This window comes from Triplophysa rosa, linkage group LG15, assembly GCF_024868665.1.
Source record: "Triplophysa rosa linkage group LG15, Trosa_1v2, whole genome shotgun sequence".
Taxonomy (NCBI): Eukaryota; Metazoa; Chordata; class Actinopteri; order Cypriniformes; family Nemacheilidae; genus Triplophysa; species Triplophysa rosa.
The window spans coordinates 19,090,366-19,117,221 of NC_079904.1; the positions used below are offsets into that span (position 1 = coordinate 19,090,366).

At 39.7% G+C, this 26,856-nt stretch overlaps 1 protein-coding gene across 4 annotated transcripts in view; it reads left to right on the top strand.

Moving 5' to 3' along the window:
• The window catches only part of dse (dermatan sulfate epimerase), a 59,001-nt gene extending 49,827 nt beyond the window's left edge, over positions 1-9,174 (top strand). For 2 of the 4 annotated variants that reach the window (XM_057353055.1, XM_057353056.1), the window contains one exon: positions 6,734-9,174. In XM_057353055.1, the coding sequence (XP_057209038.1) occupies positions 6,734-8,465 (1,732 nt within the window). In that variant the 3' untranslated portion in view covers positions 8,466-9,174. The remainder of the gene's footprint in view (positions 1-6,733) is intronic. The other 2 variants (XM_057353058.1, XM_057353059.1) reach the window with 1 other exon arrangement.
• Positions 9,175-26,856: the final 17,682 nt, after the last annotated feature.

The following is a 26,856-nucleotide window of genomic DNA, read 5'->3' on the forward strand; positions in this document are numbered from 1 at the left end:
AGCACGATTCGTGCTGAAAATGTAATCGTGTCGTGTTGAACCAGGCTCACGTGGAAACATAACTGTAACCGTTTCAGACTCTGCTTGGAACGATTCGGCGCCATGGTGGAAAAGCGCTCATTGACAGCATAGTTCAAGTTGTGTAGTTGGAATTACAGCTCACAAGATATTGGTTAGAAGTATAGTTTCTTTTTAGTATGACATGTAAATTGTTCTATTTTTAATGGATGTACATCCGCGACAGCCAAAAGAAGTTGTTTTCTTTTGCTACTGCTTTGAAAGAGCTTATGTGAGGCAGTAATGAATCAACTCAACTCAACTCAACTTTATTTATATAGCGCTTTTACAATTTTCATTGTTACAAAGCAGCTGTACATGAGACACATTGACTACAAGCAAAACAATCAAAGTTGTACCTGCAAAAACAAGAAAAGGTTGAAAACACAGAAGACAGACACACCCACACACAAAACACTCCACACACACAACACGCACACGCACCAACACACACAGACACAGAGACACACACACACACACACACACACACACACACACGTACGTACACAGACAAGTACGCACACACACACACGCTCAGTGAGAGCACACATTTAGGATAAAGGAGAGAGAAGCACAGGTCAAGTATAACAGATAATAAATTCCTATATGCAATATTAATTAAGTAAAACTTTAAGATTCTAAAGCAGCCCCCCCGGTCAGGCAGATAGTGCAAAAACAGTATGCAAATGGTGGCGAGGAACCCAAAACTCTAATCGAGAAAAAAAACCTCAGGAGAACCCAGGCCCAACCAGGGGATTCCAGTTCCCCTCTGGCAAAAGCTGCTGCCTCTGCACAAGCTCCAGAGAACTTGCACAACAAGGCTAAATAAAATAAATAAACTTAATAATAAAATAAATCAGATGAAGAAAGTACTGTGTGCAGCATCGAATCCAAAGAAGAGGACTTGTTTTTGGAAGCTCTTGGGTCTATTTGAGATTGGTAAGTTTCTAAATATTTCTGTGATTGTTTGCTATTTTGTTATTCTTATTCCTGTATTATTCCTGTATAGTTGTTATCAGTTTTAGTTTATAGTTTACAGTTTTACTGTTATGTATTTTGAGTATCAGATATCAGGTATGTCCATGTTATTAAAGTGATAACAGAAACATGTTGTATCTCGATAACAAAAAACTGAGTTGTAAAAGTGAAAAATGTGTACCAGTTTTATAAGCTGCACTAAAAAAGTAGGGATGTCACGGTACCATAAACATATCTTACTATACTATACTATACCAGTTGAAGTATCACGATGCCATGTACTGTAGTATCACTATGTTGTGCCATGTTCATAATTGAATTCTACAAAACAAACCAAATATTTACTATAGTAAACTTTATTATTCTGTTCACTACAATATTTTGTAGTATTAACTATACTGCCCTACAAAGGCAAAAGACCTTAACTCGCTAGAGTGTGAAACTGAGAAAAATGACTTAAAAGTTTTTTATTTGTCCAGCCAAATTAATTATAGGTAGGACACTGGACATATGGCAATTAGATGTTTTAGTAATTAAAGTTATGTACTTAAAAAAAACATGAGCTTAAACTTGACTTTTGACCACTATTTTGAAGTTACTGTCCTCTGCCTTTGTAGTGTCTGCAAGTCACGCCAAGGCAAAAAGCATTAATTTCCACATTATCAATATTCAGCTGCTGATCACCATTTACAAAACTATTATTGTAACACCTGTATAATGTTTTACTTTTTAAATATAAATGTTTTAAATAAAAAGGTTCAAAAGAGAAATATGCAATGATGATAAAATAAGTGATCCTTATATTAAACTAAAACCGCCAGTAGGGGGTGGTAAGTAATTAAGTGAGTGACGCATCGAGTCTTTGACTGTGTTTATGAATAGATCATTGAATCACTGAATCTCACTTCAAAGTAGGGCTGGACGATATGGCCAAAATTGATATTGAAATACATTCATGCATTTCGGTCAATGCGATATAATTCCGATAACGATATAAACAATATTATAATTACGAATTATCTGTCAGACTCCTATAACCGAGTACATTACTCCCACATTACAACACCTGCTGGCCTGCACTCTTTTCTGTACAGTGTCCTTGAGTGTCAGTAGGGCGCCTATAAATAAAATGTAGTAGTAGTAGTAGTAATATTACAAAAAGTAAAATGTAAGATAGAAGTTGAGAGAGCCCTCTGATATGAACAATAAAATGCTGATCAAAATCATTCTAGATGCCAGCAGTGTGCAAAGCTACATATGATTATTAAAATAAAATATTTTTGTATAGGACTGTGCCCTTACCTTGTGTAAATTTCAAATATTAGAATCATGTTTACCAATAAAATTGAGAATAACCTTTCTAAATGGGCTTCAAAGCATAATTCCATAACTTCAAATGTGCTTTAAAGCATTGTCATATTTTCAAAGCTCTACAGGGGCACATTCCTCCCAATACTTGACACTTTTTTCTTTTGACGTATTCTTTTAAATTAATAATTTTCAATGTCCACTGTCCATGTCATAATGTCCACTGAATTTTATGTATGATTGTATTTCCCGTTTTTTTTTTTTGGCAAAACTTTATACAAGATCTGCCATGCTCTCCTGCAAGCTGACATTAGGAACCGTTTTCATTAATTTCAGTGTCTTTCAAAGGCCCTACAGTTTGCTTCAGTTAGCTATAAAAAACTACGAAATTTGCCATTCTGTCCTCGAAATTGAAATTGAGAACTGTTTAAACTTGTTCGTATTTATTTTCCGAAAGCAAGCAGATCCGTTTTGTAAATTAATATACGGACAAAAATGATCAATATTAAACTTAGCCTGCATTTCACTTGAATTCTTTTTCGAAGCTGCTAGCGTCTGTTTTACATTATAATCCTATGGAGTAAACCGTGTTTTCAAAAACATCCTGAGAGCTCCGACGTCTTTTTCTGCATCTCAGAGCATCTTTTGAGGTTGAAAAAAGTTCAACTTTTGTGGGGAAAAAAATGCCCATGTCAATCTCCTTTTCCCCAGCTAACCAATGACAGAGACCTGTCGTTTCCATAGCAACATGCGAGGAACGTGATTGGTCGAGAAGGCTCCAGCTCGAAAAAATAAAATGGTGGCTGAAACTCCCATTGGGGCATAGTTTTGTATAAATGTAATTTTAATTTTCACTTTCAACAACTTCTGATTGCATTTCTAGCGAGAAATTAATATTATAGTTTTTAAATATGTGAATAGTTATTGCAAATACGCTCTCTGTTTGTAATTACGTTACGCTTCCTATCTATTTCTCTGTGCTGCCTTCGTGCACGCTGAGGACGAAGTCTTGGCGTTCGGCTGCTGTTTGTAACCAAATGCTGCCAGCGCCTTGGGCAATTTTTTCTTCTCAAAAAAGAAGTTAAGTGTGAACACGGGCTTAAACTAGAGATTTATACTGGGGCAAGATGGAGTGGTGCTCCATCACACCAGTAGCCACTGCCACGGAGCAGAGCGAGGGCTCAGACCCGGATGTGTAATGTATATTGAAATATCGAAAATGTGTTTAAAAACCATATCATCGTTATCGAAATTAATTCTATTCGCGATAGTTATTGTTATTGAATTATTGTCCAGCCCTACTTCAAAGATTCGTTCAAAGCCACAGATTCATTCACAATAATTGCCTCGCCTAAAGGACGGTTTGATTTATGGGAACGCCAGCCCATCAGGTTGGAATAATGCTCAGAATTCTTGTGGATTGTTGTGGATTAAACATCTTTGATGACATTCATTGCCATGGATTTTATTGGGTTACAAGAAAAGGTAGGATATGGATTTAATTGCGAACTGTACTGATTTTATGTGTGATCATGCTACATGCTACGCTGTCACAGCATTGGAGTCAAATCTTGCAACTAGTGTGCAGACCCAGACTGTCATGGCACAGTAACTTCATATTGACGCACAGCTAAACAAAGGCAAAGTACCGTTACTCAATAAGAGCGTCCCAAAACGAAGTTAAAGAGCACGTAACTAGTGTTACGGTGTTCTGCCTTGGTTTCATTTGGGCTTTTAGAAGTTAAGACAATGCATTATTTTCTCGAAAAAACTATGAAATTGACTCGAGATACTTGAGTCACGTGATAAAGGACGTCTTGAATATCCCCAAAATATCAATAACTCATTTTCAACCAAAATCGAAGTTACGGCCTTTTGCCTTTGCACGGCATTATAGTAATTGGATAAATTGTAGCAAAAACTGTAGTATACTTTAATATCTACTAGTGTCTACGAGTTTTATTAAAGTTTACTGTAATAAATGCTTAGTACATTAATAAGGATTTAAACAACAAATTATCATCTTGTTTATGTTCAGTTTAATGTTGTGTTTAGTTTCTTGTCTTGAATACTTGAAACGTTTACAAAAAGTCACAAAATTTTGCTATTGTACCGCATTACTGATTGCACGATAGAATCGCAACATACAACAGCAAAAAAGTAATTGTTGCAGTGCTGTCTCCGGAATGCAATCGCGAATAGACCGGGGGAAACAGAGCGTGTTCAGATTAATGCGGTGAACAGACCGGGAAATTTTGGTTCGTGAACATTTTTCACCCGCGAACTAATTTATGTGCGACAAAATTAATTTATACAGCAATGTTTAAAAGGGAAATGTTAGACTTACTTTAAATGTGAAATTAAAACGGCCAGTAGGTGGTGGTAATTTTTTACTGAGTCAGTGAATAACTGAAGCAATTCATTCCAAATGGGTGATTTATTCAAGAACAAGGCAGGTATCTTGATGAATAATTCACTAAATCATTATCTCCTTCGAGTTTTTTAAAGCACGGATTCATTTAGGAGAGAAACACAGCAAAAAGGCAGCTGTAAGTGTTTAAATGAAAGTTAATATGATGCTATAGCACCGGTATATTGTGCAACCCTACTAAAAAGTACATTTCTTATCCTGTTTGAGTTAGCCATTCACACTAACTATGGATGCACCGATGTATCGGCCACCGATATTGGATTAATTTAACACCATCGGCATATCGGAAATAGCATAAAAAAGGCAGATACCGATGGTTTATTAATTAACTGCATGGAGGCAATGAGTTACATGTCTGAATAATTTAATTGCAAATTAATTAAATTGCAACAGCACAGACTTGAATGTTCAGAAATGTTCAATGTTGAGTCAAATATGTGTTAATGTTGTTAATAAAAAAAATATTGGATAGCAAATATCACCTTTGAAGATTGTCATGTTGTCTTGTTGTATTTTTATCTTAACGTGTGCATCTCTTAAAATGTTAAATGGATCCAATTCATGTTCAGTAAAATGTATTTAATGCAGAAAAACATAGCTGGTATTGTAAAGTACTATGCAATTGACCAATATCGGAATCTGACGATGGTTGATTGTTAAAATCTGTATCGGCCAAAATAAAACCCTATCAGTGCATCCCTAGCACTAACGCATAGAAACAATGTTAGGTAATGCAAACGAGGCATGTTGTATGTAGAGAGCAAGACTAAGTTCAAAATGTGAACAATGCTAAGTATATTTCTAATCTATTTGTGTAATTCAACAGTACTAATGGCACTTCAGATGATGACTGTGAAGAAGAAACCTCCAGAAAACAGGCAAAGCCGCCCCATATGCAAAATCTGCAGCTGCCATAAGAAATGTCAGAGAAAGAAAAAGAGAGGAACCGATGTAATTTCAATCCTGATTATTCACCAAACATTTCTAAGCATTGTACAGCACTGCCAAACTGTATGCAGTACTTTGTAAATAGCACATTTTGCCTCATTGAGCTTTACAGAGCATTGCAAAACCTTATGAAAAACTATATTTAGCACATTTTTAAAGGATACAACTCTGTAACATTTGTTTGTTTTTTAAGTGCATACAAGTTTATTTTATTTTGTTTTTATTTGTTTATTTTTAAAATTGAATTGTCATATTGTTTATTTTGCTTGGTTTTATTGATTTAGGTTTGACCTGTATTTCAGGCTGCAGCTCCTTGAAGATGTTTTATGTAAATTGTTTTGTGTGTGTGTGGATACATCCTCCTTTGCAATTTGATTGTTATGTCTTTACTTTATAAAAGTAATTATTGTGAAATGGCGTCATCAAATATTTATACTTTTGGTGCCAATAGTGTCTCCATGTTTTGCTTTACCACAAAGTGAGGAATTTGTGCTTAGTTTTTTGAGCAGATTTCATGGGTGAATTTTACAGGGCGTTTGCTTGTGAATAAATCTTACTCTTTCTGGGTTATGCAGTACATGAACTTCCATCAGGCTAAAGACATATACACCGATAGTCACAAGACTTGACTCATCTAGCACTGTGCTATTTTCATAGATTAAAAAACAACTATTAAAAAGGGAGTTTCAGCCTGTTTATCTCTGAAATAGCAATAGCCAATTTTGCATCTCTCATAGTAATTCTTTTGAAAGTCTTTTGAAACTTTGAAACTGTTGTTTGTTGCATATGTATTTGCAAAAGTATATTACATAACCTTACAACCCAAAATGTTGTTCCGAGATCCCTTCCATGGATGAATTTGGCATAGTGTACTTTTTTTAAATATATATATATATATATATATATATATATGTGCATAATTAATCATTATAATATAAAAAGTGTTTACACTGATTTGTGTATCGCAGCTTTATTACACAATGTCCTTATGCTTATATTTCCACTATGTAGGTATGATGCCAGCCTTCAGCCCACCCCACCTCGTGATTATGGAACACCCCATTTGCATTTTTTTGAAGACTGGGGAGTAGTTACTTTCGGAAGTTCCCTACCTGCTGGGAGAAACCACTCATTTTTATCATTTAAGTCCGGAAAGCTTGGTGGACGTGCTATATTTGACATTGTACACCACAAAAAATACAAAGACTGGATCAAAGGGTGGCGAAACTTTAATGCTGGCCATGAGCACCCAGACCAGAACTCCTTTACCTTTGCCCCAAATGGAGTTCCGTTCATCACAGAAGCATTGTATGGGCCCAAATATACCTCCCTCAATAATGTTGTCATGTTTGGACCTGCTGTGTCTGAAAGCTGCTTTGCTCCATGGGAAGGTCAAGTTACAGAGGCTTGCAACTCTAAATGGTTAAAATATAAGCATGGGCAAGCGGCAGATTGTCATGGTCGGGTGGAGGTGGCTCTAGAACAGCAGGGCATGGTGTTTATCCGTGGGGAGGGCATGGCAGCTTACAACTCTGAACTGAAGATCCAAAATTTTCAGAGAAACTTGTTGCTGATTAATCCTCAACTGCTGCTGATGGTAGACCGTATTCATCTGCATTCTGGCAGTCCAACACACAAAATAAGTGCCTTCTTTCACAACACAGACTTGCCCTTCCAAAACACCCAAGATGGTGGAGTTCATGGCGCTGTGATCAGAAACGGAAATGAATCGTACACAATGTTCTGGTTGGATGACATGGGCAGCAGTGAAAGGGCAGCAGTGGGCTATAGGAGCTACCCACGGGGGTACCCTTATAATGGATCAAACTATGTGAATGTGACTATGCCACTAAGGAATCCCACAAGCAGAGTGGCTTACATCTTCTTTGGGCCTGGAGAGGATTTGCAAAGTTTCAGTGTGCATGGTGATTCAGAAAAACTAAACATCTATCTAGGCACCAGAAAACACACATATACCATATGTATTCTTGCAGCTGAGGTTTCCACCAAAGCCCCATATGCAGTAGTGTTGACGGATCAAAAGAAAGTGGTGTTTGAAAGTGCATTAGAAATAAAGGAACAGCCTGTAAAAGAAGTGGAGGAATATGTTAATGTTGTTGAGGACAGTCTTCAGCATGTCAAACCAGTCTTTCAGCAGCTAGAACGACACATCCTGTCACGGGTTCTTAACACAGACAACTTTCACAAAACTGCTGAGCGTCTGCTAAAATTCTCGCAGAAGAGAAACACAGCGGGAACTCTTGACATTATTGGCCTCTATAAGAAGCAGGGAAAAGGAAAGGGAGGCAAAAAGACAATCCTTTCTGACAGTCTACCAGATATATTTTCTCATATCGAGGCAAATGAGAAGAAGGAGAGACAACTGTCAATGAAGCATGCCTATGAGGATGTTCCAGATGAGGGAGATGATGATTCAAGGACATTCATTGATTACAGTGACGTACGAAAGGGCAGAAAGGTTGGATTTATAAAGGGGCGGAAATTTAAAGAAGTGCAGATAGTGGCTACAGCAGAAACTGAGGATACACCCAGCTCCACCTCATATATACGGCTATTCCTCATTTCGAATATAGCCACTTTTTTTCTTCTGCTAGCAGTGTTGCTGACACGTTTCCAGAGGGCTCAGAGTTTGCACACACAACGTTTTCTCTACTGTGTCCTCCTCATAGATGGCTTCATCCTGCTCTCTTTGTACTCCTCCTGCTCTCAGACTCAGTGTTAACATCATTATTGACCCTTTTCTGCCAACGGAGTGCCAGGACTTGGCTTTACATCAGATAGCAAGACAAAATAATTAAAAAATTATACACACATTCTGTTCAAAATTACACACTTTGGTTCTGAATATTGTTGCCTCTGTAGCTTGCATTGACTTGCTTGCAGTGTTTTGTGATAGTTATGTATTAGCAAATCTCAACATGACAACATGATGAGTCATTGTGGTTGAGACCAGAGCCTATGTCCTATGTGCACTGTTTTATTTCTCTTTTACTTTCGCCTTTGAAACCGACCCCGTTCAGCAGGGAGGGAAGGGGAGGTTAAGTGAAGGAGAGTCCCAGTAACTCATTTAGCTTTCCTGTAGCTCAGTGGTTAGAGCATGGCGCTAGCAACGCCGAGGTCATGGGCTCGATCCCAGGGATTGCACATACTCCAAAACAAATGTATAGCATAATGCTATGTAAGTCGCTTTGGATAAAAAGCAAATGCATAAATGTAAATGTTGGGGTCAGCTCTACTAAATTAAAACAGTAAATTATTATTTACCTACTCTCGTGAGTAAATGTGTAGTTTTTTAATAGTTGACACTGGCATAAAAATGCATTGTAACATATAAATGACTTTAAATATTACAATTAAATTCAAAATGGACTTAAATAGCGCTTTTCACAGTTTTCATTGGTGCAAAGCAGTTTTACATAATAATACAAAGACATTAGATATAAATAAAAGTAAAACAAAATACATGGTATTATTGGGAGTTATTCTTCATGCAATGTGCATTTGTTAGGATGCGGACAGAAGAACCCAAGTGCAGAACAGTGATGGTGGCAAAACAAAACTTTTATTTACAATAAACACAAAACAAAGACCCACAAGGGGGTAAAACACCAAGGACAGGGAGTAAATAATAATATACAGACTTGACGGGTACACTACACTGACTAGACTAACTACAGAACACTAGATGTAAACTAGACTGACTTACTATGACAAGACGAAGATAATCCCAGGCACGAAAACCAGCGAATTCCATTAACCGCAAGACAAGACCTCTTCAAACTCTGACTACGAAATCTCTTTGACAGAGACTGAATACACAAAACGAACCAGCACAGGACAGAAAACACAAGGGCATTAAATAGGGAGTCAATCAGGAAGGAACAGGTGGGAGGCATAAACTAATTAACAATCAATAATAAGGAAACGAGAGGGCGGGGACATAGCTGAGACCCGAGAGAGCACGTGGTACACCATAGCAAGCAATACTACGTCTCTCTCACACTAAACGCATGGGTCTATCATGATTCTGCCACAAGACGCTGTTTTTGATTGTTTTTACAATATTATAATGTGCAGAGTACATGTGTTAATTCGCTATTTGCCTCTGTCCACTCACCTAATAGTCATGCTCTCCACATTTTGCTGTGTTTGCTAAAGTGCAAGAATAGCTATACAAATAAATAACAAAACTGATCTGCCACATCTGGGAAAAGTCAACAGGCATTGGATACTTAAATTTTTTGTTTTTTGAAAAAACGAGGTGATTGTTTTTTGTCTCTTTATTGACTTGTGTGGCAGTCAGAGCATGTGAGCGGAGCTGAGCAGTGAGAACCACGTGGGTGTTCGCTCCACCGCTCAAAATCGCACAAGACCGCTCCGCGCTCACCTACAATTTCATCCTGCTCCGGTGAAATCACTCCACGCTCACTCAAATTTAAAATTCCTCTGCATGCCTAACACCTGCCGTTTTCAACCGAAGCCTTACCCCTCGTTTACACCGTATGCATCTGCTCAACTCAACTTTATTTATATAGTGCTTTTACAATTTTCATTGTTACAAAGCAGCTGTACATGAGACATATTGACTATAAGCAAAATAATTAAAGTTGTACCTGCAAAAACAAGAAAAGGTTGAAAACACAGAAGACAGACATACCCACATACAAAACACTCCACACACACAATATGCACACGTACTAACACACATAGACATAGAGACACACACACACATGCACACACACACACACACACACACCACACACACACACACACACACACACGTACGTACACAGACAAGTACGCACACACACACACACACACACGCTCAGTGAGAGCACACATTTAGGATAAAGGAGAGAGAAGCACAGGTCAAATATAACAGACTATAAATTCCTATATGCAATATTAATTAAGTAAAACTTTAAAATTCTAAAGCAGCCCCCCCGGTCAGGCAGATAGTGCAAAAACAGTATGCAAACGGTGGCGAGGAACCCAAAACTCTAATCGAGAAAAAAAACCTCAGGAGAACCCAGGCCCAACCAGGGGATTCCAGTTCCCCTCTGGCAAAAGCTGCTGCCTCTGCACAAGCTCCAGAGAACTTGCACAACAAGGCTAAATAAAATAAATAAACTTAATAATAAAATAAATTATAGTTTAAGATTATCATTAATAATCTAATAGCATTTGAAGTTTTGTGGTGAAGACATGTCAAGAGACCGCGTCCTTCTTTATCCAGCTCTATCATCTCAGCTCTTGTCAGGTCCCCACTTCCCATTCTCCACTCTACCATCAGGTCAGGCCATGAACTGCATCCTGCTCGCTGTGGTAACCTTGGAACAATGAGACAAGACTGGCTGAGAGTAGAGTACTGTTCTGTACTCTTTGATGCAACAAGTACATCAGTTGTGTTTTTGGTTCCGGTTGATCTAACTAATGCAGCCTAAACCCTCTGAAGATTTATATTATGGAAGAGTAGTGTATGCAAGATTAAAAAGATGCATCTTTAATCTAGATTTAAACTGACAGAGTGTGTCTGCCTCCCGGACAGTGCAGGGAAGACTATTCCAAAGTTTCTGCGGCACGTTACGGCTCCGACGCGGCTACCGGAACTGATCGCGGTCATTCTAGTCTATGCTTCAGCTGCGATCGGTGCCTCCTCTTCAGGGGAAGCTGGAATTCAAAATACGTGTTCAGCGCTTCACGTGAACCTATGTGCATCACGCATCATGTCAAAATACGTGCGTGCTGCAGACGCGTCGAAAGAGTTTATGATAAAAGAGATGCTTGCGTTCAGAAGACACTGCGTTAACACTTAACTCTGATTACACATGCGACTAAGCGAGTATTGTCGTGGCGAAAAGTCAATCTGCCAATGTTGAAAGAATTCACGAAAACCAGAGAGCCAGGTTTCAAGAGGTTTCAATCTTTATTTGCTCGAGCAAGCAAAGTGAGCCATACAGAGTTAATCTGAAGATGCCTAACAATTACACTTCTGACTCCATCTTTTATACACTGTTCTCAAGTCGTTATCACAGTTTAAACCAATCATATTTACCTGACATCATCTTCTCCCAATCAGTTTCTACATGACATCACTTATTTTTGTTTGCCCATCCTCTTTTGACTTTCCACAGTTATTTATCAAACTTTTTATGTTAACTTTTAACTGTGGCGAAACCTTTTAAAGGATTAAAAAATATATGTACATACATCCATCTTTAAAATGTAGATGTATGTCATTTTGTCAGTTGCTACTGTATGACAGACAAACACATCCATCTCTGAAATGCGAATGTATGTCATATTGTCATTTACTACCCCTAGCTTACATGTACTTCAAAAACTACCATGCATTTTAGACCTGATCTCGTGTGAAGAGTACATATTGTGTGTGTGCTCAAAGCGTTTGCGTGCAAAGGATGTCTTATGGTGCTGTTTGATGTTCAACTTGGCCTGTAACCTTTGACCCATGAGATCATGGTCTTTTTGCCATGAGCCTCATAGTCTTTTCTGTGTTAGAGAAGTGTGTGAGACCTATAACTAGTTTAAATGCATTGTCTCATATAAAAACTCAATCAATAATAGAAAAACAATAGAAAAACTTAATACTGTAATAGAAAAACCACCATAGTATCTAGCAAATGCAAGCGTCTCTTTTATTAAAAACCCTTTTGACGTATCTGCAGCAGGCACGTATTTTGATATGATGCGCCACACACGTCAGGGCTAAATACATGTTTTGCCGAGCTTCGCATCACTGCTTCCCCTGAAGAGGAGTCACGGATCACCACTGCTATGCTTGTGTTTACACCAGACATCTCTCCTTCACAACGAATGATTTTTGAAGTGTAGGCTGACAGTTTTGTTAATTGTTGAAGGTACATGAGAATTCTGGGTGGATTTGTGCATGCCCTTGACTCGTGGTGTGAGCGGTATCGAAGCGGAACCAGAGCGAGACAGAGCGATCACTCCGGCCTTTGGATAAAAACCCGCTCCGCGCTCTGACTATATTTTACACGGTCCACTCCCCGCTCGCTTCCCGCTCCGCTCCGCTCAAATGCTCTGGTGGCAGTTATGCAATCCATTTATTTCAGTTTACCAACTCATCAAAATCACCAGCTCACTCATAGACGATGGCATTTGATCACTATGGTTATCGCTACTACAGGCACAATTGAGGCAGCTAATAGCTAGTCATAGGACCCAGGGGGCGGGATCCGGAGTCGTAGCAGCAGCAGCACACACAAACTGTGTCCCAATTTGGGGGCTGCAACCTCCTTAGGTCGCAGACTTAAAAACGAGGACTTTGTCTTCAAAGCACACAGCCTCAAAAGTCCAAGAACCGAATTGAAATGAGATGGGCTAGCCTCGCGGAGGATTTCCTAATTGTGTCATCTGCCGCTCCTGTTGCGTGGCGATAGCAGCAGGACACAGCAGTGACATTTCTGACTTTTAAACAAATACGGAGCAAGAAAAATTACATTTTATTTTAGAGAATATGACATGTTTATGTAGATTAAAACAGCCCAACAGTATATTAAATTAACCAACCATATTAAATTAATCTTGGGATAGCCAAAGCTGTGAAGGATACATTTGTTCTATCCTTAAAACCCTGCGGATATAAGGTCCCATTTTGGGGCTGCTTTTGAAGTAACCTTTGAATCTGGACAGCCTTACCAGCCTTCAGTCGTGCTGCTGTGACACAATAGGTCTTAAAGGTGTCATGAACTGGGCTTGTTTATTTTTTTATACCGTTGTATGAAGTCTACTTATGACGTTCGCGTTGTTTTTATATTCAAAAACATCAAAATCAATAAGTAATAGGCTATTTTCTACCCGGGTTTTGAGGCCGACTCGACAAACGTTCGGTTTTAATGGGCGTGCCGCATTGAAGACTTGGAAGAAATGCCCACTGCTATGATTGGATAGCAGTTTGCTTAGTAAACTTAGTTGGAGCCTTCTGTGAATTTGGTTAGAGACGTAACGTTAGGTTACACATTCACCCTATTCGCACGGGATTAGTATTATCAGGGGACCTCGTGTGATTTATAAATTACCTCCCCACCACATCTGTATTTCCTGTGGCGCATTCACACGGGATAAATGAAGCCTGTGATATTACTCAATTTGAATTGAACAGTGTTGATTGAATTACAGTGTGCTTTAAGAAAGTATACTGATTAGGTTCTTGTTTCATAGCTACAACTTATTTGAAACTATATACAAATTTGGTGTCTTTAGGGAAAGATTTGTTATAATACAAATTATAGAGATTGTTATTTTACAGAAAGGTTTCGTATACACAAATTTATCATATAACTCAACAGAAGTTACAAGTGTTTCGAAACCTAGTTAACAGTTGCTAGGAGTGTCTGTTTTAGGCAACAAGATTATTAAGATAATACAACCCGGTTTTTCAGTGTCGACGTTGTGACACCAGTGGCAATTTTTGAATTCTGTCACCATGCGCAGCCGGTCCAGTTCGGAGTTTTATGTTGGACGGAGAAGGGGGTGACTTTTGGGTCTTTTCTTCAGCCTCAAAACTTCACTTTTTGAATAAACTAACTAATCTGTGCCTGTTATGTGTGTATATTATAATATAAGTTACAAACTTTTAGGTTTAGGCTTAAATGCTTTTGTGCATACAAAATAATAAATGGAAACAAAATACAATGTCGGATTAGATAAAAAAAACATTACACCCCAATATAATAGAATACATGGTATTGTTAATGTTACGGTTGTTGGCATTGAGGAAGTTATCTCCCTAGTTATGTCTAGAGGAGGCAATTCGTGACACTGACAGCTTCCTCGAGTGGACCGGCGTGTCTATTACACGCTTAGGTGTGATACTGGGTTGGATAATATGAGTTTGGATTTGGTAATTTACAAACCCAAATGAAAAATTCATGGTGCAGTTGTGGGCTAGTGGTTAGAGCATCAGACTCATAACCAGAAGTTCACCGATTTGATTCTTAGTGCCAACAGGTAACGACTCGCGTGCCTTTGAGCCAGGTACCCCTTTTTGTCCCCGGGTCCTGCAGGAATGGCTAGGTGTGTTCACGGCTTGCAGTGCGTGTGTTCACTACTTACTGGATGGGTTAAATGAAGAGGTCACCTTTTGGGTATGGGTCACATAACTGACAAATAGGTTACTTTCACAAATGTAGAGGATATATTAATCAGAATCAGAAAGAGATTTATTGCCAAGTATGTTTGCACATACAAGGAATTTGTTTTGGTCACAGGAGCATCCAGAACACAGAAACAGCAACAACAGTACACAGAGACCATAACACAATACATATACACATAAGTTGAACATCTTTTCAAAGGTCATTTTCAATTCTTGCAAGCTCCTTTACTTTACACTTTTTGTAAGTGTGCTGTTCTTGTAAGAATGGTAAACAACACCTTTAGAAATTAACTGTTTGAAAAATAACCCTGATTGAACTGTTATACCAAGGAAACATTGATTAGCCATTTTTTGTAACACAGATATTCTCTTTTTTATAGGGCAGCCAAAACCCTGTCCATGTTTTTGAAACTCCTCAGACTTATTTGTAAGTCTAGAGCTACTTTGTCAAAAAGTTTCCTCACATTCTCACTTGCTCTGACCATGATCTTCTCACCTTTTTTGGAGAGGTTCCTCCATCTGAGAAATCTTGTGAAGTGTCTGCTCTGATATCAATATAGCAAACATTTACAACATCCTGAAGAATAATGTGCATGGCAAAAACTAATAAAAAAAACATTGTTACAATACTTCCTCTTCAAAATTCCATTCAAACTGGAAGTGCATGAAACAGCAAAAATGATCTCTAATCAGCAGCTTTCCAGAACTTCTGGTCATCTCTTGATCTTGGTGCCCTTGTGATCTCTACTGGTAGTAAAATAGCAAGCAGCTCTTTATTTACAAGACTGTTTTTTGTGCCTATGTACCAGTCTTTGTCAAGGTGCTTACTGTCTTGGCAGAGAGAGGCAAGCTGTCTTGTTGTACTAAGGCAGACACTGTTTGTTTCTTTTTAAAGCACATTTTTATACAACCAGGGTTAACCAAAGTGCTGTACAAGCAGAATAAATAGAGTAATAGCAGCAATAATATCAATAACAATCAATCATAAAGCACATTATAAACATAACAATAGATAAAGAGAAAGACAAGATGCAAGATCAAAATTTGTACTCTAGCTGATTAAAAGCAGTAGATAGCAAGTGGGCATTCAACAGGAATTTAAAGGTTGAGATGGTCTGAGCAGATTTTATGTGTATAGCTGACTGATCAGTTCTGACTTCTATCTCTTTTTTTACTCTTTTTATTAAAAAAAACCCCACTTAGCTTTGTATACTGGCTATATGACACCAGTTTTATTGCACTTATGCTTTTGTTGTCCTTATGTTGTTCCAACTGCTTCCGTTGTTTACCTCATTTGTAAGTCGCTTTGGATAAAAATGACTAAATTTAAATGTATAGGCAGTGTGTTCCAAAGTTTAGGAACAACAACTGAAAATGCATGAGTAGCTTAAATCTGAGTCTAGGAACTGTTAAAACAATTGATCGGAAGATCTTAGATACCTAGAAGAGGAGTATCGGCTCACTAGAGATTCCAGGTACTTTAGTGCCAGTAGCGATGTTACGTTCTGTGCAGAGGCTTTGTAGCGTGTGTCGAGAAATCCTGAAAGCTTTCAGTGAAGCGCGTATCGAGGCTTGTATCCCTTTAGACAAATGACATCTTAGATGACATCTGAAGCCTCGCTTAATTCCGCCCAAGTGGTTCAGTAAGCGGTTCGAATCTTGCCGAAACATTTTGACAGCTATGTAAACCCATGGGATCCCCTCAAAATGTGTGGTTGTGATACCAAATATTGGGCGATTGGAGGACCCACTTCAGTACTGGGAAAGACAAAAGATTATACATCCGCATCTGCAGGCTTGCTGTCAAGTATTTATTTCAAAGGCAGGAGAAGTTGTCAAAAATTTTTTTACCTTAGCCCTAAAACTGTTGAGAAAATAATATTCTTGAATAGATTCCTTATAAAAAGTATATCCTCTTCATCATTTTCCTTGCAAATTTTCCAAGCAAAATCACAGTCCTCTGCCAAGTTACACAAGCACATTCACTGCCTTCTGCCCAATTAAACCCAGACACTTTCCAGTTTTAGAATAATAATATTTCCCCTTCTGCCTATTATGACCAAATAATTGATTTACACACATTTGATAGCCCCATTCATTTCAAGACAAGTGAAAATGTCCATATTGGGCCCAAATTGTCAATATTTTGTGTGGCCACCATTATTATCCAGCACTGCCTTAACCCTCTTGGGCATGGAGTTCACCAGAGCTTCACAGGTTGCCACTGGAGTCCTCCTCCATGACGACATCACGGAGCTGGTGGATGTTAGAGACCTTGCACTCCTCCACCTTCCATCCATTTGAGGATGCCCCACAGATGCAAAATAGGGTTTAGGTCTGGAGACATGCTTGGCCAGTCCATCACCTTTACCCTCAGCTTCTTTTGAGGTCGTTATCATGTTGGAATACTGCCCTGCGGTGCAGTCTGCGAAGGGAGGGGATCATGCTCTGCTTCAGTATGTCACAGTACATGTTGGCATTCATGGTTCCCTCAATGAACTGTAGCTCCCCAGTGCCGGCAGCACTCATGCAGCTCCAGACCATGACATTCCAACCACGCTGCTTGACTGTAGGCAAGACTCACTTGTCTTTGTACTCCTCACCTGGTTGCCGCCACACGCTTGACACCATTTGAACAAAATAAGTTTATCTTTGTCTCATCAGATCACAGGACATGGTTCCAGTAATCCATGTCCTTAGTCTGCATGTCTTCAGCAAACTGTTTGCAGGCTTTCTTGTACATCATCTTTAGAAGGCTGTTTGCAGGCTTCCTTCTGTGATGACAGCCATGCAGACCAATTTGTTGCAGTGTGCGGCGTATGGTCTGAGCACTGACAGGCTGACTCCCACCCCTTCAACCTCTGCAGCAATGCTGGCAGCACTCATACATCTGTTTCCCAAAGACAACCACTGGATATGACGCTGAGCACGTGTACTCAACTTTGGTCGACCATGGCGAGGCCTGTTCTGAGTGGAATCTGTCCTGTTAAACAGCTGTATGGCCGTGGCCACCATGCTGCAGCTCAGTTTCAGGGTCTTGGCAATCTTCTTATAGCCTAAGCCATCTTTATGTATAGCAACAATTTTTTTTTTCTTTGAGTTCTTTGCCATGAGGTGCCATGTTGAACTTCCAGTGACCAGTATGAGAGAGTGAGAGCGATAACACCAAATTTAACACACCTGCTCCCCATTCACACCTGAGACCTTGTAACACTAACGTATCGCATGACACCGGAGAGGGAAAATGGCTAATTGGGCCCAATTTCACTTTTGTTGCCAACGTTTTAGACATTAATGGCTGTGTGTTAAGTTTTATTCAAGCCCCACGATGAGTAGACATGAATGAGAATATCAATGAAATGTAGCAATCAAGATGTTGCTCCACTGAGCTAAATTCACTCTCTGCACTGAAACAAAAGATCAAATAAACAAACACAACAGGCCAAGGCTTACCAACAGGAATGTGGGCTAGCTGAAGTGAGAATCCTAAAGCTACACGTGTATACACTCACACTGAGTGAAAAGTGGTTACAAGCAGCACATCACTCTGTATGGGTACACCGCCACCAGTAGTCAAAACCGGATAGCCTCCCAATGCCTGCAACAAAAAGAAAACATAAGGAATCAGACCCCTTAATTTATAAATATGAACAGAAAATCAAGATTTATCATCATCATCATCATAATAATACGAAACAACTGAAAATAATGAGTAATAAAATACAAAAAGGAATTTAAACAAATCAAAATTAAATCAAAGACCAACGTAGAAAACTGAACAGAAAAGAAACCCAAACAAAAAGAAGAAATAAATAGCACTAAAGCTTTCCAATTCGAACCCAGGAAAGCCATTATACAAATATAACTATTGGTAAGTGGCAACGTTGCGGGACAACCACCCCGACGGCCAAGAAGGGAAAAGCCTTTGAGGTAATGTTAGCAGGTGATCTAATCCCGAGACGAGCACAAAGTAGCAAAGCAGCAGCAAGATAAACGGCAGCGTCGTCCTCCTATAACGCTGAGCGCACACGCCCCAGCATCTCCAGGGTCCATCTCTATTGTAACAAAAGCAACAAGGGAGTGCAGAGGCCCAATCAGACTTTCAGGAATTTGACAGTGCACAAAAGATTGTGCAAGGTTCTATTAAAGCGTTCACATTGCCCGTTACCTGTAGGATGATACGAGGGAGTATGGGACTTCTCCACCTGATATAAACTGCAAAGTTGCTGAATAAGGGCGGACTCAAAACTACGCCCTTGGTCGGAATGAATACAGGCAGGAACGCCAAACTTATAGAACCATTCAGTTACCAAAACTTGTGCAAACATTTCAGCCTGCTGGTCTTGGGTAGGCACTGCCAATGTATATTTGGTTAAGACATCAGTCATCACCAAAACGTTCTCTAATCCTGAAAGAGAGAATTCAAGCAAGGTAAAGTCCATGGCCAAGATCTCATTAGGCCTGGATGCCAACAAGTGGCCCATAAAACTGGTTGTGTTTCCTTCGCAGTCTGGCACCTCACACAATCACAACACCACTTACCTACATCTGACATTAAACCAAGCCAATAACAACATTGTCGCACCAACTCAGTGGTACGATCAATGCCCTAGGGCCGACGGAAGGACCAACTGAAAGATCTCTTCACCACCATCTGGGCGAAACACCCTATGATATAAAACACATTCCCTATCTACCAACCGGTCCCACTGACGAAGTACAACCAAGACAGCCTTGGGCAACTGTCTACACGCCTCAGGGTTGGGAGGGGTTCCCTGCTTCCAAAATATCAAAACTTTACTAATGATAGGGTCTGCCTCCTGCAGTGCTCTCATATCACCCCCAAAACCAGGCAATGCCAGAACTACAGCTTGTACTGCCTGTGGGACTATATTCATCCCACATCCTTGATGGACAGTAACTGGTATCTCAGTCCCAGGCAAAAGTGCACTCACCTCAAACAGACCAGATGGGTCCTGCCTTGAAAGTGCATCTGCATTTATTACTTTTACCGAAACCGTATCGAATAACAAAATTAAAAGCAGCGAGCTGGGCAGCCCAACGTTGCTCAGTGGCCCCAAGCTTTGCAGTATTTAGGTGGCTGAGAGGGTTATTGTCCGTATAGACAATGCACTGTTGCCCCAGCAAATACTCTCGAAACTTGTCAGTCATGGCCCACTTCATGGAGCTGTAGTTGGTCATGTTGCGCTCAGTGGGCCTAAGCCTGTGGCTAGCATATGCGATAGGCCGCACCCTGCCTCCTTGCTCTTGGGAAAGGATTGCTCCTGAACCACCATTGTTAGAGTCCACCTCCAAGATAAAGGGCAACAAGAAATCAGGCAAGCACTGGAGCTGTGGTTAACCTGCATCAAAACTTGGCACTAGACCAGGCACTAGAAAAACCCAGACTCGCTTGTTGCCGGGGCCTGACAGCAGTACACGCAGCTACCACCCTGTGCAAAAGAGCAGCCAATTTTGCAAACCCCTGCACAAAACAACATTAGTAGCTAGCAAACCCCAGGAAGGAGCGCAACTCAGACACACTAGTAGGGTGCTGGCACTAAGAAACAGCCTCGATTTTACTGGGGTCTGTGGAAACCCCTTGTGCAGAAATGACATGTCCCAAATATTTTACTTCCCATTTTAAATAAATGCCCATTTAAAAAATGCCCATTTATCCAGTTTAGCCTTTGGACCATGCTCCAAACGACTCAACACAACCTGCAAATGCTCTATATGCTGGGACACTGAGGAAGAGAACACTACAATATAATCAAGATAAAGCAATAACAACTGGCCGTGCTGATCCCCAAACAACCGTTCCATCAAGCGCTGGAAGGTGCCTGTGGCATTGCAGAGCCCAAATGGCATTCTGTTCCATTCAAATAAGCCAAAAGGAGTGCAGAAGGCAGTCTTAGGTCTGTCGCTCTCAGTGACAGGGACCTGGTTATATCCACTAGCCAAGTCCATAGTGGAAAACCAACAGGACCCTGTCAGGAAATCTAATGACTCCTCAAAGCACGTTAAGGGAAAGGCATCTCTTCTCGTCTATGCATTTAGTTGACTGTAGTCAACACACATGCGTAAACTACAGTTCTTCTTTTTGACAAGAACAATAGGGGAAGCATAAGGGCTACAGCTCTCCATTATAACACTGGTCTCCAATAACTTGATAATTGATATGAGACTTTACGACCTCATACTCCGATGTGTCATTGCCAAATAGGAACAGAATCCAACGGCGGAATGTCATGGGAAATCAAATCTGTCCACCCTAAATCACCATCATGAGATGAAAATATTGATTGAAACCTATGAAGCAGTGCCTTAATCTCACTTCGTTGTTCATCCGAAATCGACTGCATCGATTTACCCTCGCACTGGGGAAGCCACCTCTCCAAATTGAGAACATACTATAGCTGTCACAGACTTAACTTCAGGTACCCCAGCAGGCAAACTCACCATGCAAACACTATTGAGAGTTCCCAAGACAGTGTTAGTATACAGGATTACATCAACAGTACCTACATTCATCACAGATAGATAAACTGTACCTCGGGTCACTGACTAAAGACGAGGAAGCCAACAATCCAGCTGTTAACCCAGACATTGGAGGCTCAAATAAAACAGTACCCCTTGCATATTGCTCAGAACAAGTTGCAGGCACAAACTTCATGCCACCTGGGATGAGACATGGTTTACGGCCTCGCAATTTAACCTTACCCACACGTTCTACTGAAGACTGATCTTGCATATGATGGCAATGTTGCAGCGCTCGAATAACAAAATTTGGGCCCCCCACCGTCTAAAGAGCTCCTGGTAGCACCGATTTAGGATATTCATCCCGGAATTCCAGGAACTTGAGAACAAATACCACCAGGAGGATCCCTTAACGACAAGCACTCCGCATTTTGGAACTATTCGACCGCACAGTTCAACATCTAATTCTATGTAGCCAATATAAGGGATCGAAAGACCATTTGCAGCACAAAGCTGTAGCCACTGACATGATTTAAGACTGTCATGACCCCACGGTTCGAAATACTTCTGAAAACAGCTCTCTGTAATGGTAGATACCATAGAACCAGTATCTACCAAACAGGGCACTCCAATGCGGCTGATTTGCACGACGAGGTGTGGACATGAACATTAAATGCGATATACAGTACTTTAACTCGAGCCGGTCGCCTCGCCATCCGCACTTTGGCTCTGCAACACGGTGGGGGCTAGTTTCCCGCCGAGGCAGATGGGCCAGGCTGTCCACCCTCAGTTAAAGAAACAACAGAAGGGAGATGAATGCGAGCGGTAGCATGCTCCACATCACATTCTCTAGCAAAGTGACCCAGTTTTTGGATCTCCTACATATAATCTGACTACTTCGAGGGGATCAACTACGTAATTGGGGGCCCTGTAAGTGGGAAAGCTTGGAGTTAACTTATTCAACTGATCCTGCTGTACTTTCAGCATCTCCCTCAACTCCCCTAATTCAGATTCACGAGGAGACCTAACTGTATCCACCCGAGACCCACCCTGCACACCATACTGTATGCCATAAGCACAGGGGAGTGAATCACTATAACCCCTTGAGCTCACTGGCATGCCCTCTCGCTCCCAGCGAAGGGCTCCAGAAAGACAGACACTCTATCAGAAAAGCATCAGCTTACTATAAAAGAATTATACCTATTAATGAAAGTTAAAACCCATCTCTTATTAATACGAGAAGAGATCGATATACATATACATGCAAGGAAATGGTCATCACACCACCTAAACCATACAGTTGCTCACAGCACAGATCATGACAGACGAGAGAATAGTACAGGAATGGAAATATGACAACTATGATGTATAAAGCACATGTTAGCGTAGCCCTGATGCAAACGATCACAAGTACAGCGTGAGGCAAACCTACCTGCATATAGTAGACACCCTGCACCCAGCCAAAGCTTTGAATCAGCTAGCCCAACAGCTACCTGCCAAACAGACCAGTCAGTGCACGTGTGCTCTACGAGGGCTGTTCCAGCAATGACGCACCCCAGGAATAACTCCACCATTAAATAGTCAAAGGACAAATGCTGATAGGCTATCACTCATGGCAGCCACACCCAAAATGCCAATGCACAGGGACCACATCACCAACACTGCCACACAAGAAAGGCAAAACATAAACTTTACAAAAACAACTTCCTTGTTAGAAACATGGCAAAAAATCCCAAAGAAAGAAAAACTAGAAAAATACCTGTAGCCTAGGGCCACCTCTACCCAACAGCAAACAATCGACAACTTCCCTCTTAACAAAGACACACTTGTACTAGCGGCCAGCGCCATTTCCCTGTGGGGAGGGACATACACCTATGCAACATTTAACAAACTTTCCTATTAGTATCAAATTCTAAGTAAACATTTCATAAACAAGCAATACTCCATTATCTTATGCAGAGGGAGAGAGATATACAAATTCAAAAGGAATGAAAAGGGATTGTAACAGGAGCAACTCGGCCGCATTGTCCATGAATACCCATTCTCAATTACCAATGGAAAAACTACATCCACTGTTTTCCCTTGTTTTACAAACAGTGCCGTAACAGGTATTTGACAATTCCAGTTTCATTAAGAACAATAAACACATAACGTAGACTTGTGACATTGTGTATATGTATGAATGCATGCATGTGTGTAAATGTGTGTGTGTATACAAAAGTCCAAAGTAAGAACAAAATGAACTGTGTGGTCATTCCATGACCATCACACCTGGCCAAAAATAATTGTCCCTTCATTCTCCAAGCTCTTGAAGTAAACTGGCTGTCCTAATTGACGGGGAATCTACCTTGAAAAACACTTTGATAGTTAACGTAAAAGTCTTTGTACTGGGTGAGTCGACAAGAGTTCATATTTTTAGATCTAGTAGAACATCAGGACCAGATATCTGAGGGAATAGTCAATGCTTTAATGAGTTGCCTCAAAATCAGGATTCACAGAGGAGTGGCTGAAGCAAAACTAGGTGTCCTTTGTAGACATTCTGGTGTATCAACTAAATTAAAAACGATATTTCCAAAACTGCTCACTTGGCACTGCATGAATCATAGGTTAGAACGGGAAGTTTCTGATGCTATAGATTACTGCTATCAATCGCTTCAGAGCATTTGTTGAAAAATTGGACAACGTTTATAGCAAGTCAAATAAAAACTAGAGAGAGCTATTTGTGTCAAAAGCTGAGGTTGGAACCCAGGTTCTCAAGGTTGGCAGAATCTTAGATGTGAAATGGGTTCCAAGCAGTTTTTAGACTGTTCGAGTTATCTGGACATCCTACACTGCCCTTGTCAAGCACTTTGAAAAAGCTTCCAATGATGACCAAATTAATTGCACAGAGAGACAGACATACAGAAGTTTACGTGACAGGCTGCAAAGTCCAGAATTTATCTCTAACCTTGGCTTGATGTATGATACCTTACATTTACATTTATTAATTTGGCAAACTGTCCATTGTCTCTGAGGAACTGCAAGCTTTAACAATGACTCTACTCAGAGCAGAGCTTCTTGTTAAAAGAGCAATCACAGTTTTAACATTATTAAAACTCAACCAGGTGAGAAGCTTTCTAATGCCCTGAAAGCAAAAAAAAAAAAAATGGCACATTCAAGTCTATTAACACTGAGGAATTCCTGCAAAGCCTAATTTCAAAGTCTTCAGAACCGTCTTCCTTTTTAAATTCCTTTTTAAGATCTGAGCATTCTAGACACAAGCAGGTGGCCATGAGAGCCTGGTATTCGTTATGGTGAAGATAAACATAAAGGAGCGGGCTCAGAGGTGGGTAGAGTAGCCAAAATCTTTACTCAAGTAAAAGTACAAGTAACTAGAGAAATTGTTGCTCAAGTAAAAGTAAAAGTCACTATTTTAAAAATTACTTGAGTAAAAGTAAAAAAGTATGCAATGAAAAACTACTCAAGTAGCTAGTTACATAGTTACTTTGTATCTGATTATATAGGCCTACTACATAAAATTAATATTAACGCCAATATTTTAATATTACTTTTTAATCAATATTTTTAATTATTTTAAGCAGATATCTTTGCAATATACTAGAGAGACTAAAGAATAGACAAACACAGAAGAGACAAGCATTTCTGCACATTTCATCTAGTCCTGATGTCAATGTAGTTTATACAACTTATTTAGAATAATAGACCGTGTCAAACTAAAGCATGAACTAAACTCAGATCATCTAGAACATCTGCAGTGCTCTCTTAAATGAAATACACATTTTTGAACAAAGCTCATGTTTTCTCGTGTTGTGTCACGTGTGTGTTGTGAAACGCTCTTACTTGTAAACAGTGAACCCATCAACAAGTTGTCTTCCTTCTGTTCTTCAAATGTATATTTCTGCAAGCCCACGTCTCTGTGTCTGACAGGTAACGCGCATGTTGCTGTGTCTGACGAACAGGTCGCGCGGGTGCGCGCTTATGGCGGGCATTTATCATTGCTGGCAAACAATATTACACATTTTCAGTTTTGATTGTATAGATATAGATTAATATCCACTTCATCCAACGCTCTTTGTGTTCTGCGTGTTCTTAAGTTTCGCGCTACGAGGAGTGAGTAATCCTGCTTCAGATGATTCAGATCGTGCTGCGAACTGAACAAATCATTTGAACTGATTCATTAGCCTATTCAAATGGTTTTGCCCATTGTTCAATTAATGCTTTCAAAAGAATCGACTCAAAAGAATCGATCACTCGGGAATGCCCGTAAAAAGAGACGACAACCTTGAAATAAACAACGCATTTTATAATGCATATTTTAAAATGAAGGAATGAAGGAACGTCACGCAATGTAAGTTATGTAACGAAGTAAAAGTACAGATTTTCTATGAGAAATTTACTCAAGTAAGAGTAAAAGTACACACTTTTAATTTTACTTAAAAGTACATATTTTCCAAAATGTTACTCAAGTAAATGTAACGAAGTAAATGTAATGCGTTACTACCCACCTCTGAGCGGGCTGGTATAGCAGCACACATTATGCACATCCAAACCACACAATCAAAGTCGCAAAATACACAGTAATCAATGACACAGCAATAGTGACAACCCTTGGGGATGCAATACCACGTGGTACAAAAGAGAACCAACCTGCTACACGAAGCACCCAGCTCCTAAAAACAAGAAAGAAAAAAAAAACAATTAGAAAAGAATCAATTTAATACAGATACTACTAAATAAAGAAAACTCAAAATAATCTGGGAAAGAAAGCATTCCAGGTTATCTAGTTTTAAAATCAATTTGCCTACCTGGCTGACACACCGACAACGTAAAACTCACAGTGATGTCCACAACGCTCATATAATAACTTTTTAAAGCCTTTACAACAGCCACAGCAATCGATATCAGTCAATATCAGTCATAAGGCCTAAACAACCCAGACACACACTAACACAATAGGTGTTGTTCCAGCTTTGTAAAAATTTGTATCTTGGTATAAGGACTTATTGCATTATCTCCTATTGATGAATCGCTTTATTGTTTCCTTTATCTCCTCTGAACTATAGACTGATATGATGCCACACACTTAACCTGCTGCACAATGCATATTGCACTTTATGTACATATCCCTTTATCAAGTTAAGTATACACCTCAACTTTTGGTCAAACTCCTGTTTATTGAAATCTAACTTATTTACTTATATTTTTATCTTTAGATATATATTGTAATTTTTGTTTAGATATATATATATATATAGTTTTCGTTTTTTTGTGAACACTTTCCTTACAGCTTAGATAAATTATTTTATTACTACAGTCTGCAGAGTTTGCCAGATTTCATTTCACTACTGGTTGTATGCCTATATATATCTACGTGTGACAAATAAAATCTTGAAAAACTTGAATCTGTAAGTCGCTTTGGATAAGTCTTCTAAATATAAATGTAGACAATAGCTCGATCTGCGAGGTTTCTCTGAATAACAGCGCTTGTACAGCC